At 32.7% G+C, this 16,513-nt stretch overlaps 1 protein-coding gene across 1 annotated transcript; it reads left to right on the top strand.

Moving 5' to 3' along the window:
* The first annotated feature begins 1,961 nt into the window (after positions 1-1,961).
* On the top strand, positions 1,962-3,501 carry LOC125806777 (uncharacterized). Its single transcript, XM_049495626.1, has 2 exons — positions 1,962-2,040; positions 2,099-3,501. The coding sequence occupies exons 1-2, from the start codon at positions 1,962-1,964 to the stop codon at positions 3,499-3,501; spliced, it is 1,482 nt and encodes a 493-aa protein (XP_049351583.1).
* Positions 3,502-16,513: the final 13,012 nt, after the last annotated feature.

Genomic DNA, 16,513 nt, shown 5'->3' with positions numbered 1-16,513 from the left:
AACACTAATCCCTAAACCCTAAACTGTAAACCCTAAACAATAAACCCTAAACCCTATACTCTTAAATCCTAAACCTTAAACCATAAAAACCAAGATGTAGCCCTAAACCCGAAATCCTAAACTGTAAACGGTAAATCCTAAACCATAAACCTTTAAACCTAAACCCTAAATCCCAAACCTTAAACTTGAAGCCCTAAACCCTAATCCATAAAGCATAAACCCTAACGCCTAAACCCTAAACCTATAAACTCTAAACTCGAAACCATAAAACATACACCCTAACCCTAAACGCTAAATCCAAAATCCTAAACCCTAAACCCTAAACACATAAACCTTAAACCCTAACCACTAAACCCTAACCCGTAAATCCTAAACAATAAACCCTAAACCCTAAACTCTAAAGCCTAAACCCTAAACCTTAAACCCTAGGCCCTAAACCCTAAACAATAAACTCCAAACCATAAACCATAAACCCTAAACCCTAAATTGTACAACCTAAACATTAAAACTAAACCGTAAACCGTTAACATTGAATTCTAAACTCAAAACCCTAAATGCTAAACTCAAATCCATAAACCCTAAACCATAAGCCATAAACCCTAAACCCAAAACTATAAACTATAAACTCTAAACTCTAAACCCTAAGCCCTAAACCCTAAACACTAAACCCTAAACCCCAAACCCTATACCCTAAACACTAAACCCTAAACCCTAAACTATAAACCCAGAACCCTAAACCCTAAATCGTAAACCCTAGCCCTAAACCATTAATCCTAAACCCTAAATCCTAAGCCATAAACCCTAAACCCTAAGCCATAAACCCTAAACCCAAAACTCTAAACCCTAAACTATAAACCTTAAACCCTAAACCCTAAACCCTAAACACTAAACCCTAAACCCTAAACCCTAAACCCTATACCCTAAACACTAAACTCTAAACCCTAAACCATAAACCCAAAACCCTAAACCCTAAACCGTAAACCTTAGCCCAAAACCATTAATCCTAAACCCTAAACCTAAACAATTAATCCTAAACCCTAAACCTAAATCATAAACCCTAAAATATAAACTTTAAACCATAAACTCGAAATCCTAAATCGTAAACACTAATACCTAAACCCAAAACTGTAAACCATAAACCATAAACCTTATACCCTTAAATCCTAAACCCTAAACCCTAAACCATAAAAACCTAGATCCTAACCCTAAACCCTAACTCCTAAACCGTAAACCGTAAATCCTAAACCCTAAACTTTGAAACCTAAACCCTAAATCACAAACCTTAAACTTGAAGCCATAAACCCTAAACCGTAAAGAATAAACCCTAACGCCTAAACCCTAACCCTATAAACTCTAAACTCGAAACCATAAAACATACGCCGTAACCCTAAACCATAAATCCAAAATCCTAAACCCTAAAACATAAACCCATAAACCCTAAACCCTAACGACTAAACCCTAACCCCTAAATCCAAAACAAAAAACACTAAACCGTAAACTCTAAAGCCTAAATCCTAAACCTTAAACCCTAAGCCCTAAACCCTAAACAATAAACTCCAAACCATAAACCATAAACCCTAAACCCTAAACCCTAAACTATACAACCTAAACCGTAAATCATAAACCCTAAACCTTAAAACCTAAACCGTAAATCCCAAACCTTAAACTTGAAACCCTAAATCCTAAACCATAAAGCATAAACCCCAAACCGTAAACCCTAGCCCTAAACCATTAATCCTAAACCCTAAACCTAAACAATTAATCCTAAACCCTAAACCTAAACCATAAACCCTAAAATCTAAACTTTAAACCATAAACTCGAAATCTTAAATCGTAAACACTAATACCTAAACCCAAAATTGTAAACCCTAAACCATAAACCATAAACCTTATACCCTATCGCCATCCCATTTCTTGAATTTTTTCTCTCTCTAAAAATTATCTCTCTAAAATTCTCTCCAATGGTACTAGGAACAGCAGTTCACTGGAATGGCTGTAGAGCCGCCGGAGAAGCAGCTCTTACCACCGGACCAGGTCCAGGTGGTGCGGAACTCCAATAGCTACATACCCTAATTGGGCGCTTCACCAAAATCATCAGACAATTCCTCAAAATTGCGACGCATTGAGGCGATCCACGTCGCGATCTCGGAAGAGGAACTGGACTGGGCACGAAAAATTATTTCCTTAGACCAATCTGGTTTGATTCATGTTAATTTAACCAGGAATAATGAATCCCCATCTAAAGATCTAGTTACAAGCCAAAAGTCACAAGATTCCATCGAGCAAATTGGGAGATCTGTGAAGGCGATTTCTGTAGAAATCGTCGAGAAATTGCCTCAGACGCGCCGCCATATTCGAACAACTTCCGATGGAAATAAAGAGGTTTCGACCACTGGGGAATCTTCCCCAGGTCTTGATGTACATCTTACTGAAATCTCGACGAGTTTTAACGGTGAAATCGCAGGACACACTAATTATGGAAAAGTCACCGGAGCTCCGATCAACAATGGAGATAAAGCTGAACACCAAAATACTCAGTGTGACAAGGACAACAACCCTGAGGTAACAATACCAACTACTCAACATGAAAATAACAATTGCAATTCTTCTAATTTTCAGGGCAAAGAGGCATCACATTCAAAGGAGCATATCAGTGAGGAAGAGCAAGAATCAGTAAGGGTGTTGAGCAAGATGAATCAAGGAAACAATCAAAATACAATGCATACACCAAATCAGATGTTTGAAGATATGAACCAAGAACAAATGAAGAGGAATGCAAAGGCAATCACAGATGAAAATGTGAAAAAAAATCTGCAAGTTGAGCGATCTGCAGCAACTAAGCAGAACCAAATAAAGAAGATGCCAAATTCTAATGAACAACTTGGAACATTCATGGATAAACAACATAACAATGGGGAGAAGTTCATTTGGCAAGCAAAGGACAAAATCAGTTCAAAGGACAACACCACACAGCATTGCGAGGAGGAAGAACGAAATCAACAAACCAACAGCAGCAAGGAGGCAGGTAAATCTGTTAACTTAGATCATAATACTAATAGTAATCAAATTGTGATTGAGAATGATGGTTTGTTGATGCAAACTAATGGAAATGGTGGAGTTGATCAGCAGGGCCATAAAGACAATAATCAAATGAACTCTAAAATCCCTCCTCCTATAAAGATCTCCTCCAACTTTGATGTCTATCGTCCTGTCCAGCAAAAAATAACCCAAAACAACGTCGAACAAACCTTGAAAAAAACCCCTGTCAGCAATTCGGTTAACAAGAACAACCACCAGCAAATCCCTGATCCTGCCCCTTCCACCGTGACTCAATCTCTAGCCACTAGACTTAGAGCTAACCAGCTGAAAAATGCAACTCCCATGATCATCGACCAGCCTATTATCACCACTCGCCAAGGATATCCGTCTATCACTTTCTATGAAGAGGATTACCTTGGTGGGCAAATTCCTCAATGCTATGCCGAAAATGGAAGCTATTAGAAAGAGTTTTATTGCGCAAACTCAACTTACGGGTGGTGTCAAGATAGCCCATTTTAATTCAAGGAATATTTACATTGACTTAGATAATGAAGCTGATCATATTTCTGTATGGAAAAGCAAAAAATGTATATTGCAGGTCAGTCGATGAAATTACAAATGTGGACTCCAACATTCAAACCGGCGGAGGAAACACCCATTGTCCCCATTTGGATTACCTTGCCGGAGCTCCCTTGGCATTGTCATTATATGGACATACTAACTCCCCTACTGTCCCCTATTGGTAAGGCATTATATTTGGACTCTGCGACCATGCAAAAAACTAGGGAAAGTGTTGCTAAGGTTAGAGTTCAAATAGATATTACTAAAGAAAGACCTCAACATGTTTGGTTGGGCTTTTCTGAAAAAGACCCTAACTTAGGCAAATGGCAAATTATTGAATACGAAGATGTCCCTTCATACTGTATATATTGTAAACATCAAGGCCATGTACTTGGAGAATGCCCCCAGAAAGAAAAAGATGATGAGTTCAAGAAAAACAAAGATCAGGAGGTTGCAAAGAAAAGTCAAGAAAAATAGAACATTCCAAATCCCAAAGGTAGTCAGCCACATACTCAATCCAAGGTGACCATACAGCCTTACCAACAAGCCAATGACAAGAAGCATATGGAGAAGAATATTACCAACGAGAAGGAGCAATGGCAAGTTCAAACCAAAAAGAAAAACAAGCATCACCAGCAAAATCAGGAACAAGGTAAAAATTTGAACCTGCAGGTACAAAAACAGCAGTCCAATAGCATACAGGTGCAGCAGAAAATGCAGCAATCAGGTATAGCTTCTAACACTCCTGTGAATGTGAACCGGAAATCTGGTGATAAGTTTTCAACTCCCCCATCCCCTGTAATTGTTGATGTTGATGATCATTGTGATGACAATCATCCCCCTGCCCCTGTATCCCCACTGGTTGTAGTTGCTGAAGTTATTGGAGGGAGGGTGGAAGTTCAGGAGAAAAATTTTAACTTACAGGAAGGGGATCCTAGGGGAAGGGTGTTTAATCATGCTCCTGCTACCACTCCTAAGAATACTCCTCAACACCAAGAAAAGATTCAGCAAACCAGAGACAAAGACACAGACACACCTGATCAACAAGTTCATATCAGTAAAGAAGCTAATAATCAGCCAAAAGGTTCTATGGCCAAGGACATGGGAAACAAGACAAGTACGAGTAGACAAATACATACTCCTAAAAGCAAGAACAAACCTAGCAAAAAAAAAGAGAGAAGCTACCAAGAGAAAACAAGCAGAACAGCAACAGCAAGAACAGGCTCCTTATGACAGTCATCCTGAAGAAAATCCCTGCAAAGACTTCATAATGATGGATCAGATTATGGATGTGGCCCCCCTTAAAGCTAAATATACCACCCCTACCTCTGGGAAGCCTCCAGATCAGTCTAAGGCCACAGTTAGAGATGAATATGAGGTGGATATCTCAGAAGATGAATTTGATGCTGATAATTTACCTATTAATGATCATGATGAGGATGATGAGATCAGTGAAGCTCTTATCAATGCTTTCAGTCCCAATAAGGACAATTTTCTAAAAAATGAAATTCAACGAGTCACTAACAAACAAGGCCTTTCCCCAGAGGCATGCATCTTGAAAGGCTCCCCCCCCCTCAAACAACCTGCTTCTCCTATTCCTGTGACAGCAGGAAGACCAAATACTAGACTCTTCACTTCTAGATCATCCCAATGATTAGTACAATCATATGGAATGTTAGAGGAATCAATACCCAAGGCGTTATGGAAAGACTCAAAAACCTCAAAAATATCCATCATGTGTCAATGATTGCTGTATTAGAACCATTCTCAGATAGCATCAATATCAATATGTTTAAAAGTATGCTCGCCATGGATCACGCTACCAGTAACACCAATGGAAAAATTTGGATTTTTTGGAACTCTGATATCTCGTGTACTGTATTGGAAGCAGATGAACAGTAGGTCACTTGTGAAATCAGCCACACTGAAATTCAGGGTAATTATATCAAAACCTTTGTGTATGCCAAATGCAAGGAATATCTCAGGGAACCTCTCTGGGACAGACGGCTTCACTTTGCTAATACTAGAGATAATACTCCTTGGTGTACAGTTGGAGACTTTAATGTCATAACTGACATTGATGAAAAATTGGGAGGTATTCCTTACAATATGAGGAAAAGTCTAGAGTTCATTAGTGTTATTGAGGCATGTGGACTCATGGATTTGGGATTTAACGGACCTAAATTCACTTGGTCTAATCAAAGGGGTATCAATTTCAGAATTTGGAAGAGGTTGGATAGGGCTATGGTTAATGATAATTGGTTGCAAAATATGCCTCACTCTTGCATCACCCATCTCCCTTCTGTGGGGTCGGATCACTGCCCTTTACTTATGGAAATGACTGCCAGGCCTGACGATTGCATCAAATATTTCAGATTCCTTAACTGTTGGGTTGAGCAACCTTCATTCGAGAACACTGTCTCTGCATGCTGGAACAGACCTATCGAAGGAAACCCCATGTGGATCTTCCATCAAAAAATGAAGAGATTAGCTTCTACTCTTAGTGCTTGGTCCAAGATGCAATTTGGTGATATTTATGCTAAAATCAGGGATTTCGAGAAAAGAGTCAAGGTAGCTGAAGACAATCTCCTTCAACACAACACAAAGAATCATAGAGAAGAGCTTCATAGTATTAATGCTGAGTATATTCGATACATGAAGTTAGAAGATGCTATCTTTAAACAAAATTCACAATTGCAATGGTTTAAAGATGGTGATGGTAACTCCAAATATTTCCATGCTTTGATTAGAGGAAGGAGGAGAAGATTATTTGTCCATAAGATCCTCAAGGATAAATGATGAATGGATACAAGGAGACGAACAGATTGCAAAGGCAGCTTGCGATCATTTTCAGCATATATTCACAGGTGAAGATAAGAAGATTGATGAACTCCCTATGGAATGTATCCCAAGACTAGTCAGCCAGGAACAGAACGACAGACTGAAAGAAATTCCATCCATTGATGAGCTTAAGGAAGTTGTCTATTCCATGAATCCCAATTCAGCAGCGGGATCGGATGGTATGAATGGTTATTTCTTCCAGAAGTGCTGGAATATTATCAACAAGGACTTGATGGCTGTGATTCATGCATTTTTCAGTGGCCAGATGATGCCTAAATATTTTTCACATGCCTGTCTTATTCTTCTGCCTAAAGTGAAGAACCCTAACAGACTCAATGAATTCAGGCCTATCAGCTTGAGTAATTTCATTACCAAGATTAGTTCTAAGCTTTTATGTCTTAGATTAGCTCCTATTTTACCTAGTCTGATTTCTCCAAATCAATCAGGCTTTGTAAAAGGTAGAAGCATATCGGAGAACATTATGCTAGCTCAAGAAATTATACACCAGATTAAGAAACCTATTATTGGAAGCAATGTTGTGATCAAGCTTGATATGGCAAAAGCTTACGACAGGGTTTCATGGTCATATATTTGTTTGATCCTAAGAAAAATGGGCTTTGAAGAGATTTTCATTGACATGATATGGAGAATTATGGCCAACAATTGGTACTCTATCATTCTTAATGGTAGAAGATATGGTTTCTTCCATTCGACTAGAGGCCTTAAACAAGGTGATCCACTATCCCCAGCCCTATTTATTTTAGGTGCTAAGGTGTTAGCTAGGTCTCTGAACAGTCTCCACCAACATCCTCTTTATCATGGCTTCTATATGGAGATGAGAGGACCTCAGATTAACCACCTAAGTTTCGCGGATGACATCATAATTTTCACCTCGGGGAGGAAGGTTTCTCTCAAACTCATCATGCAGACCTTGGCTACTTATGAAAAGATCTCTGGTCAACTCATTAACAAAGACAAGAGTCATTTTCTGCTCCATCCTAATGCCTTCAGAACTACGTGCGACAGAATTGAAAGGTATACTGGATTTCATCAAAAGGAGGCTCCTATTACGTATCTTGGCTGTCCACTCTTTATTGGAAGAGCGAGACTGATCTACTTTTCTGAGCTTATCAGCAAGATAATGAATAGAATTAATGGTTGGCAATCTAAGATGCTAAGTTATGGGGGTAAAGCCACCTTGATTAAGCATGTACTTCAATCCATGCCAATCCATATTCTTTCTGCTATTTCCCCCCCCCCCCCCTCTAGTATTCTTAAACAGATTCAAGGCATTATGTCTGACTTTCTTTGGGGATGAAGAGATGACAAGAAAAAGTATCATTGGTCATCATGGAAAAATCTTAGCTTTCCGTATGAGGAAGGGGGAATTGGAGTAAGGCAAATGAATGATGTTTTCCAATCATTCCAATTTTAAACAAAAAGAAAAAGAACAAAAAACAAAATTAGAAAATGAGATAATTGAATTTAAAGAAAAATTGCAATTACGAGAAGAATTAGGAGAAAAAGGAGAAAAAGAAGAAAATGACCAAGATAATCTACCCGAAATAAGAGTTGATGAAATAAACGATGATGATCTAGAACAACATTCGGAAACAAGCGAAACATATACGGAACTTTTAGCAAACATAGATAATACAAAGAATTTAGAAGTAAACACAGAAGACGTAGACATAGGCGAAAAACCTAGCACATCAGGAGTAAAAAACTCAAAAAATTTTAATCCAAAATATTATAATGAAAATTATGAACAATATGGTAAAGAAAAAACTACATGGGATAAAAGATTAAATAAAAAATGGACGCCTAAACCAATAACTGGACAACATGAATTTTTAGATTTAGACTGTGTAGCAGACATAAATAAAACAATCCAATTATGGGTAGGATACATATCAAAACAATTAATAGATAACAAGATAGTAATAGCAGAAGCACCAGGATACATAGAAAGAACACTTATAGGAACAGTAAAATTATGGCTACAAAATTTAACAAATGAAAGCTAACTACTTTAAGAAATAATAAAAAATTTGATGGTGGAATAGCCACTACAACCATGGATTTAGTAGTATGACAACAGAAGTAGAAGAACAAAATAAAGAAAAAATCATAAATCGGAATTTAATGACAAAATTAGCAATATGTAATATGTGTTACATAGATGAATATACATGCGCATTTAGAGAATACTATTATAAAGGAACATATTGTAGAAGAAAGTAAAGAAATAAGAAAATTATATTTTACAAAATTACCAGAACCTTTTAATTCAAAAGTAATAAAAAGTTGGAATGAAGCAGAATTAACAGATACCTTAGGAGCTAGAATAAAATTCTTGCAACGATGATTTATGGAACTATGTGAAAAGCATAAAGAAGAAATAAAGATGGAAAAAATATTGGTAAAAAACTTAGCATGTTGCAAAAATAAAACAGCACCCCAATTTGGTTGTACGGATAGGTATTATAAAAATAGAAAGAAATATACTAAAAAATATAGATCAAAATACAAATATAAAAAACCAAGAAGAAGGTACTATGTAAAAAATTACAAAACCAAAAGACCATATAGACCAAAAAGAAAACTAACGGAATGTACTTGTTATAATTGTGGAAAATTAGGACATATAGCTAGAGATTGTAAATTACCTAAAAATCCAAAGAAAAAACAAATATCAGAAATAATAATAGACGATGAAAAATATACACAAATAGAATATGTAGATTATGAATTAGAAAGCAATGATAGTATATATGAATTATCGGAAAATGAAATAGATAATGACATAGAAATAGAATCAGATAATGAATCCTATAATATAACAAATGACTGAAGCAGATATACAAACAATAAATAAAGAAAAGCATCAAGACGAAGAATATTTAGAAAAAAAAATAATATTTGATAATAGTATATTTGAACAAATAAAAGGAAAAGAATTAGACCTAAGCATAGCAAAAATATTCGAAATACCAACAGTAAGAAACTGGTTTAAACGACAAAAAGAAGAATATTATGTAGTAAGTCAAAGAGAACATATCATAGATTGCAAATATACTAAAGGAAAGGCCAAAATACCAATAATAAATAAACGAATAATAAATAAAGAAATACAAGATATTAAGGCTAAAAATCCAATTAAATATGTACATTTAGGAGGAACAGAAATATTAATAAAAGCATGTTTTAGAGAAGGAATAGATACACCCATAGAAATATACTTAGCGGATGATAGAATTATACAACCCATAGAAAAAAGTGTAATAAGTGCAGTAAGAGGTAACCTCATATACCAAAAATTTAAATTTATAATAAGTGCTAATTACTCAGTAGCAATAAATGACAGAAATATAGATAAATCGTTAGTATTATATTGGAGAATGTCAGGAATAGAACTAGCCCCAGGAAGTAAAATATTTACAGCTAGATGTAAAAACTTATATGTTCTAACAACAAAACATAAAATAACAGCAAAAAATAAAATATATAAAATAAAAATAGAAGATCCCTTTGAAAGAATAGTTACAGTCATAGATAAAAACGATTATAGTTATAATGAAATTGATATAGAAGAAGATTTAGAAATAGTAAAAGAAAGACTAAGCACATCGAAAAGAATAAACGATGAGATACCCCAAACATCATCAAAAATGAGTACCTCAAGGAGAATAGATAAAACCCTACAAAAATCAATAGAAGAAGATATAAAACCAAGATTTTATTGTAGTATTCTTTTACTAAGTGTCTTTTAATTTTTGGTAGTGTGAAATTCATGGTAAAATGTAATAATATTTATTGTAATATTCTTCCGATAGTTGTTTTAATCTGAATATTTCTTTAATATTATTTATGATATATTCAAGATATAACATATCTTTGGTTCTTTGGTACATAGATAAATTTTCCTCTATTAATTGTTCTAGTAGTTTTATATCTTCCATAGATTCTATCCAATATTGTAAATATTCGTAATTCATTTTAATCTGAATTTATTCCTAAATCGTACCATTCTATTCTTTCATTATCTAAATATAGATCTTGTAAATCTATTTCATACCATTCTTGATTTAATATATTTTCTGATTCGTAGTCATCAAATATTTTTTCCCATATGATTCTTCTTAACTCAATTATTTCTATACCGTTAAGTATATATAATATAAAAGTTTCATAATTTTTTATCATCTCGTTATGCATATATGTAATCATGTTCGTTGTTTATGCAGTTTTTATTTTCAAATTATTCCTTCCTATCATATTCATAATTGATTAAATTCATATTAGATCATTATGAACTAGATTATCTTTATCATGTTTTCCTATCACTACTAGCATCGTACTTTAGCGGATACTTCCTTCTTATCAGCGCCTCAACTTTGTTTACTCCCCTAAACGGCTTTCCTCGCCTACCGGTTTCAACATTAGGATGGCATAGTATAGAAGTTTTTTCCCTGTTTCCAGTGTGCTAATAAACTAGAAATCATGATTCAAATAATTCTAATACATAATAACTAACATAAATTTATTCAATCATATATATGATATTCAGGAATATATGAAATTAGTTCTGCATATTTTTTGAACAATATACCTTTGCCTCTTGCTTAGCCATGCTATCTGAAATATCTGATTGGATTTCAGATTTTTCCATTAACTTTTAAGTATTTTTATATCTTAGTGGAGAGAGTGTTTATAAGAAAGTTTTTATTATGTTAGGCAACGCCTGCCTTATAACATTTACATCCGATTCCTTATATAGACATACAAACTTACTATTCTAAATACTTATCCTAACACGTTTTTTACACCTGTCTACTACTATTTACTACTATTCATGACTACTATTCATGAATAGTTCCTATTTTATCTTATTAAGACTTATTCACACCTAACTTTTACACTTGTCTAATATGCACATGCATGCTACTTTTTACTTTACGACTTATTTACAATCTACACTATCTACATTTGTCATTATTTGATGACAAAAGACCCATACCTACTTCATATCTACCTTATGACACATATCTTTACATATCTTTACAACTTTACATTATTACATATCTTCCTTCCGTTCTTATCTTTGGCATAACTTTTTCCGCTCTTATCTTCTTCTTGTTTTCTTCCTCGTTAATTATTCCAGCTGGACATCTGGAATTATATTATCTTCTCCGTTGCACTTTGAACATATATGGTCCGGATATTTATGACCAATTAGTTTACAATATCTGGTTAATAATTCTGCTGAAATAAATCCTTCTTTTAATGCTCGTGTCGTAGGTCGTTCTTCTGGCTTAAGTAATGAAAAAATCCATCTCTGGACTTCATCCATATCTGCTTTCCTTAGCTCTCTTGAATTGGAATAAATCATTAACTTGTCTCTTGCATAGTAGCTCCATATAGCATTTCCATTTAAATAATTATTTGCTAACTCTTGTATGATAGTTGATATACCAATTATTCTTTTGTTGGCATAAAAACTTGGTATCTCTATTTTGCATATCTCTTCTTGTTGTCCGATATCCTCGGGTATAATCATATCTTTAGTCAGTCCTATCTTGATAACCTGTATCGGAGGTTTTATCTCCTCGTATAATATCTCCGCCGGTGCTGTATAGAATTTTATATAAAATAAATTTCCTTTCGTAACTCTTTTGTATGTGATAAATGCTTTGTGTAGTTCCGGTATTCCACTAACTTCTTCTCCGTCGTATGTGTATACGGTATTTAACAGTCCGTAGTTGTAACATGTTCTTACTAAATTAGCATTAGTTTTCGGTTGCGCAATTAACTTATTATATCTTTGTAACTTTTGTGTCAAATAATCTTGGTTTGGTTCTTTTGTAGTTGATTTGGGGTTGCGGTTTAAATAGGTTTGGATTTTGTGGATATTTTCAATATAGGTTCGTGTGATGTAGTTATATGTCTTTTTCTCATTTTGATTTTGTAAACTATCTGCGTATGTAGATGTTTGTGGTTCTATAGACACATGTCTAGGTGTCCTTTGGGTAAATGGTTTTGCAAATAGCTGGTTTAAGTTAGCATTTTTATGTTGTTTATCGCTAACTTGTTTGCTTGTACCTGCAGCTGTATTTAAACAAACATTATGGGTTTTAAGGAGTTCCCCATCGTCTCCTTTTAGCTCTAGATTTTTTCGTCTTCCGATCGACGTAGCTCCGCATTTTTATAGTCATGCTGCTGACTAGCTTTAGACTTCAGATTATCTTCATTAGTCTTTAGCTTTTGTATCTCGTTGTCCATACTATCCACTTTTATACAAAGTGTAGTTATGGCTTTGAGTAGTTTTTCAATTGTATCTTCTTCCTCAGTCTCAGTCTGAGTAGCTTTGTCTTGATAAGTAATCTGCAATAACATTCTTATCAGTTTTTATTACTTCAATTGTAAATGTAAAATTTAATATATTTAATACCAATCTCCTTATTTCTTTTGTTGTTACCGAATCTTGTATTTTTCTTGTTAGCCACCATTTTACTTGTGTATTATCTGTCCTTATAATAAATTTGTTATATACAATATATGGTTCAAATGATAATAAACACTTATACACTGAATATAATTCTTTTCTATTTATTTCCCATTTTATTTCGGTATTATTAAATGTTCCTGAATAATACCTGCAATGATGTTCTATCGTAGTATCATCATACCTGTATTTTAGTATTCCTCCATAACTTTTTTCACTCGCATCTGATTCTATTATATAAGTAAATTTTTTGTTCTCATCTGGAAAATATAATTTAGGTAAGTTTTTACATAATAATTTTACCTTTTGTATTTGTATTTGGTCTTTTTTATCAAATTGGTATTCTATATCTTTCTTTAATTTTTGTTGTAATGATTTTAAATTCTCTGCTAATTTTGGTATGTATTCTCTTACTTGATTTACTAGTCCTAAGAATGATTGTAATTTCTTTTTTGTGTCTAGTTGTTCATTTGAGTTAATTATTTTTTGTACTATATGTGTTTGCATTTTTATTCCGTTTTTATCAATTTGTATTCCTAAGAATTCTATTTGATTTTTCATTATATCAGCTTTCTTTTTACTTAGACTTATACCTGAATATTCTATGATGTGTATAAATTTTTCTAATAATCTTATATGTTCATCTTGTGTTTTGGAATATAATAATATATCATCAATGTACACTACACAATTTTCTATTTGTTTAAAGTAATTGTCCATAAAGTGTTGATATCTACCTGGTGCGTTTTTATATCCAAATGGTAATACATTCCATTCATAAAATCCTTGTGGTACAGTGAATGCTATTTACAATTAAATTTGCTAAAATAATTATATCCTTGTATTTGTCTTATATTTAGTATTTTATTTGGTATTGGATAATTATATGTTTTAGTTTTTGCATTTAAATTTCTATAATCAATAACCATTCTACTCTTTTTTGTTCACTATGTTTATTTACGATAAATGCCGGGCTTGTATGCTTACTATTGCTTTCTTGTATATATCCTTTTTCTAGTAATTCATCTATATGTATCTTAAATTCAGTTAAATCATTAAAATTATACTTTAATGGTTTTTGGGTTATTATACTGTTATTATCAATTAGCTCAATTTTTACTTTTGTTTTATGTTTTTCCCATCCTTGTAAAGGATCCTCACTATATAATAATTCTAACTTATCTTGAATTATTTTTACTTTATCTATAGAGAATATAATTAATTCTATTTTAGGGTCTTCTTCTTTTATATTTTCTAATTTTTGTGTAATCTTTTCACTTCCTTTTATCCATTCTGTTGTTTTTCGTTTTTTATTATTTACTCTTTTTGCTCCTATTTTTTGTTTACACGGTGTTGTAAACCACCAGTGTGTTTTTGTTATTACATGTGGGTATAATTTTTCTAAAAATGGCATTCCTAATAGCATATCTTTTGTAGTTAATTCAAAGTTATATATTTCTTCTATAGTTAATATTTTATCCCATATTTGTACTTTTATATTTTTTGCCTTATATGTGATCATGCTTCCTTCATTATTAAATCCTGTTACTACTATCGGTGTTTTTAATTTTTCCCACTTATCTTCTGGTAAACAATTGTATTTACATATATTAGCTTCTGCTCCCGTATCTATCATTGGTGTATAATATCGGTTGTAATATCCTTCTATTATTATCTTTGCAAGTATATATATTTCATATTTTATCATACCAAAGTACTTTTTATTATTACTCTTTTATTTTCATAATTTATTGTTAACTGTTTGTCTTCTAGATTATATGGTTTTACTTGTTCCAACCATTTTATTCCTAAAATGATATTTTCATTTCCTTGATATATTTTGAATTTTATCACTATTGGTACTCCTCCGATGATTATTTCCTTTTCTGTAGTTTCTTCGATATACATTAATGCTTTTGGTAGTTCGGAGCATGATTGCTCAAAAGTTATTATTTCATCTTCCGTTACTAATTCTCTTGTAATATAGTTTTCTTCTCGTCCTGTATCTATTAATATTAAATATTTTCGTTGTTCCATTATTCCTGTTATGTAGTAATGATGTGGTTTTATATCTTCTTCTATTGATTTTTGTGGGGTTTTATCTATTCTCCTTGAGGTACTCATTTTTGATGATGTTTGGGGTATCTCATCGTTTATTCTTTTCGATGTGCTTAGTCTTTCTTTTACTATTTCTAAATCTTCTTCTATATCAATTTCATTATAACTATAATCGTTTTTATCTATGACTGTAACTATTCTTTCAAAGGGATCTTCTATTTTTATTTTATCTATTTTATTTTTTGCTGTTATTTTATGTTTTGTTGTTAGAACATATAAGTTTTTACATCTAGCTGTAAATATTTTACTTCCTGGGGCTAGTTCTATTCCTGACATTCTCCAATATAATACTAACGATTTATCTATATTTCTGTCATTTATTGCTACTGAGTAATTAGCACTTATTATAAATTTAAATTTTTGGTATATGAGGTTACCTCTTACTGCACTTATTACACTTTTTTCTATGGGTTGTATAATTCTATCATCCGCTAAGTATATTTCTATGGGTGTATCTATTCCTTCTCTAAAACATGCTTTTATTAATATTTCTGTTCCTCCTAAATGTACATATTTAGTTGGATTTTTAGCCTTAATATCGTCTATTATTATTTCTGATATTTGTTTTTTCTTTGGATTTTTAGGTAATTTACAATCTCTAGCTATATGTTCTAATTTTCCACAATTATAACAAGTACATTCTGTTAGTTTTCTTTTTGGTCTATATGGTCTTTTGATTTTGTAATTTTTTACATAGTACCTTCTTCTTGGTTTTTTATATTTGTATTTTGATCTATATTTTTTAGTATATTTCTTTCTATTTTTATAATACCTATCCGTACAACCAAATTAGGGTGCTGTTTTATTTTTGCAACATGCTAAGTTTTTTACTAATATTTTTTCCATCTTTATTTCTTCTTTATGCTTTTCACATAGTTCCATAAACCATCGTTGCAAGAATTTTATTCTAGCTCCTAAGGTATCTGTTAATTCTGCTTCATTCCAACTTTTTATTACTTTTGAATTAAAAGGTTCTGGTAGTTTTGTAAAATATAATTTTCTTATTTCTTTACTTTCTTCTATGCTATATGTTCCTTTATAATAATATTCTCTAAATGCACATGTATATTCATATATGTAACACATATTACATATTGCTAATTTTGTCATTAGATTCCGATTTATGATTTTTTCTTTATTTTGTTCTTCTACCTCTGTTGTCATACTGCTAAATTCATTTCTTATAGCTATTTCATATTTATATAGTATTTCCATGGTTGTAGTGGCTATTCCACCATCAAATTTTTTATTATTTCTTAAAGTTGTTAAGCTTTCATTTGTTAAATTTTGTAGCCATAATTTTACTGTTTCTATAAGTGTTCTTTCTATGTATCCTAGTGCCTCTGCTATTACTATCTTGTTATCTATTAATTGTTTTGATATGTATCCTACCCATAATTGGATTGTTTTATTTATGTCTGCTACACAGTCTAAATCTAAAAATTCATG

Source organism: Solanum verrucosum, unplaced genomic scaffold, assembly GCF_900185275.1.
Source record: "Solanum verrucosum unplaced genomic scaffold, falcon-dt-bn FXZP01001330.1, whole genome shotgun sequence".
NCBI classification, from domain to species: Eukaryota; Viridiplantae; Streptophyta; class Magnoliopsida; order Solanales; family Solanaceae; genus Solanum; species Solanum verrucosum.
Note: the sequence above shows the minus strand (reverse complement) of the source record. Positions and strands in the feature narration are given on the sequence as shown.

Excerpts from the sequence above, each read along its gene's own strand:
- LOC125806777 (XM_049495626.1), top strand. The coding sequence starts at position 1,962 with ATGGTACTAGGAACAGCAGTTCACTGGAATGGCTGTAGAGCCGCCGGA. Across the intron at positions 2,041-2,098 it reads TACCACCGGACCAGGTCCAG|ACAATTCCTCAAAATTGCGA; the intron begins GTGGTGCGGAAC and ends CAAAATCATCAG.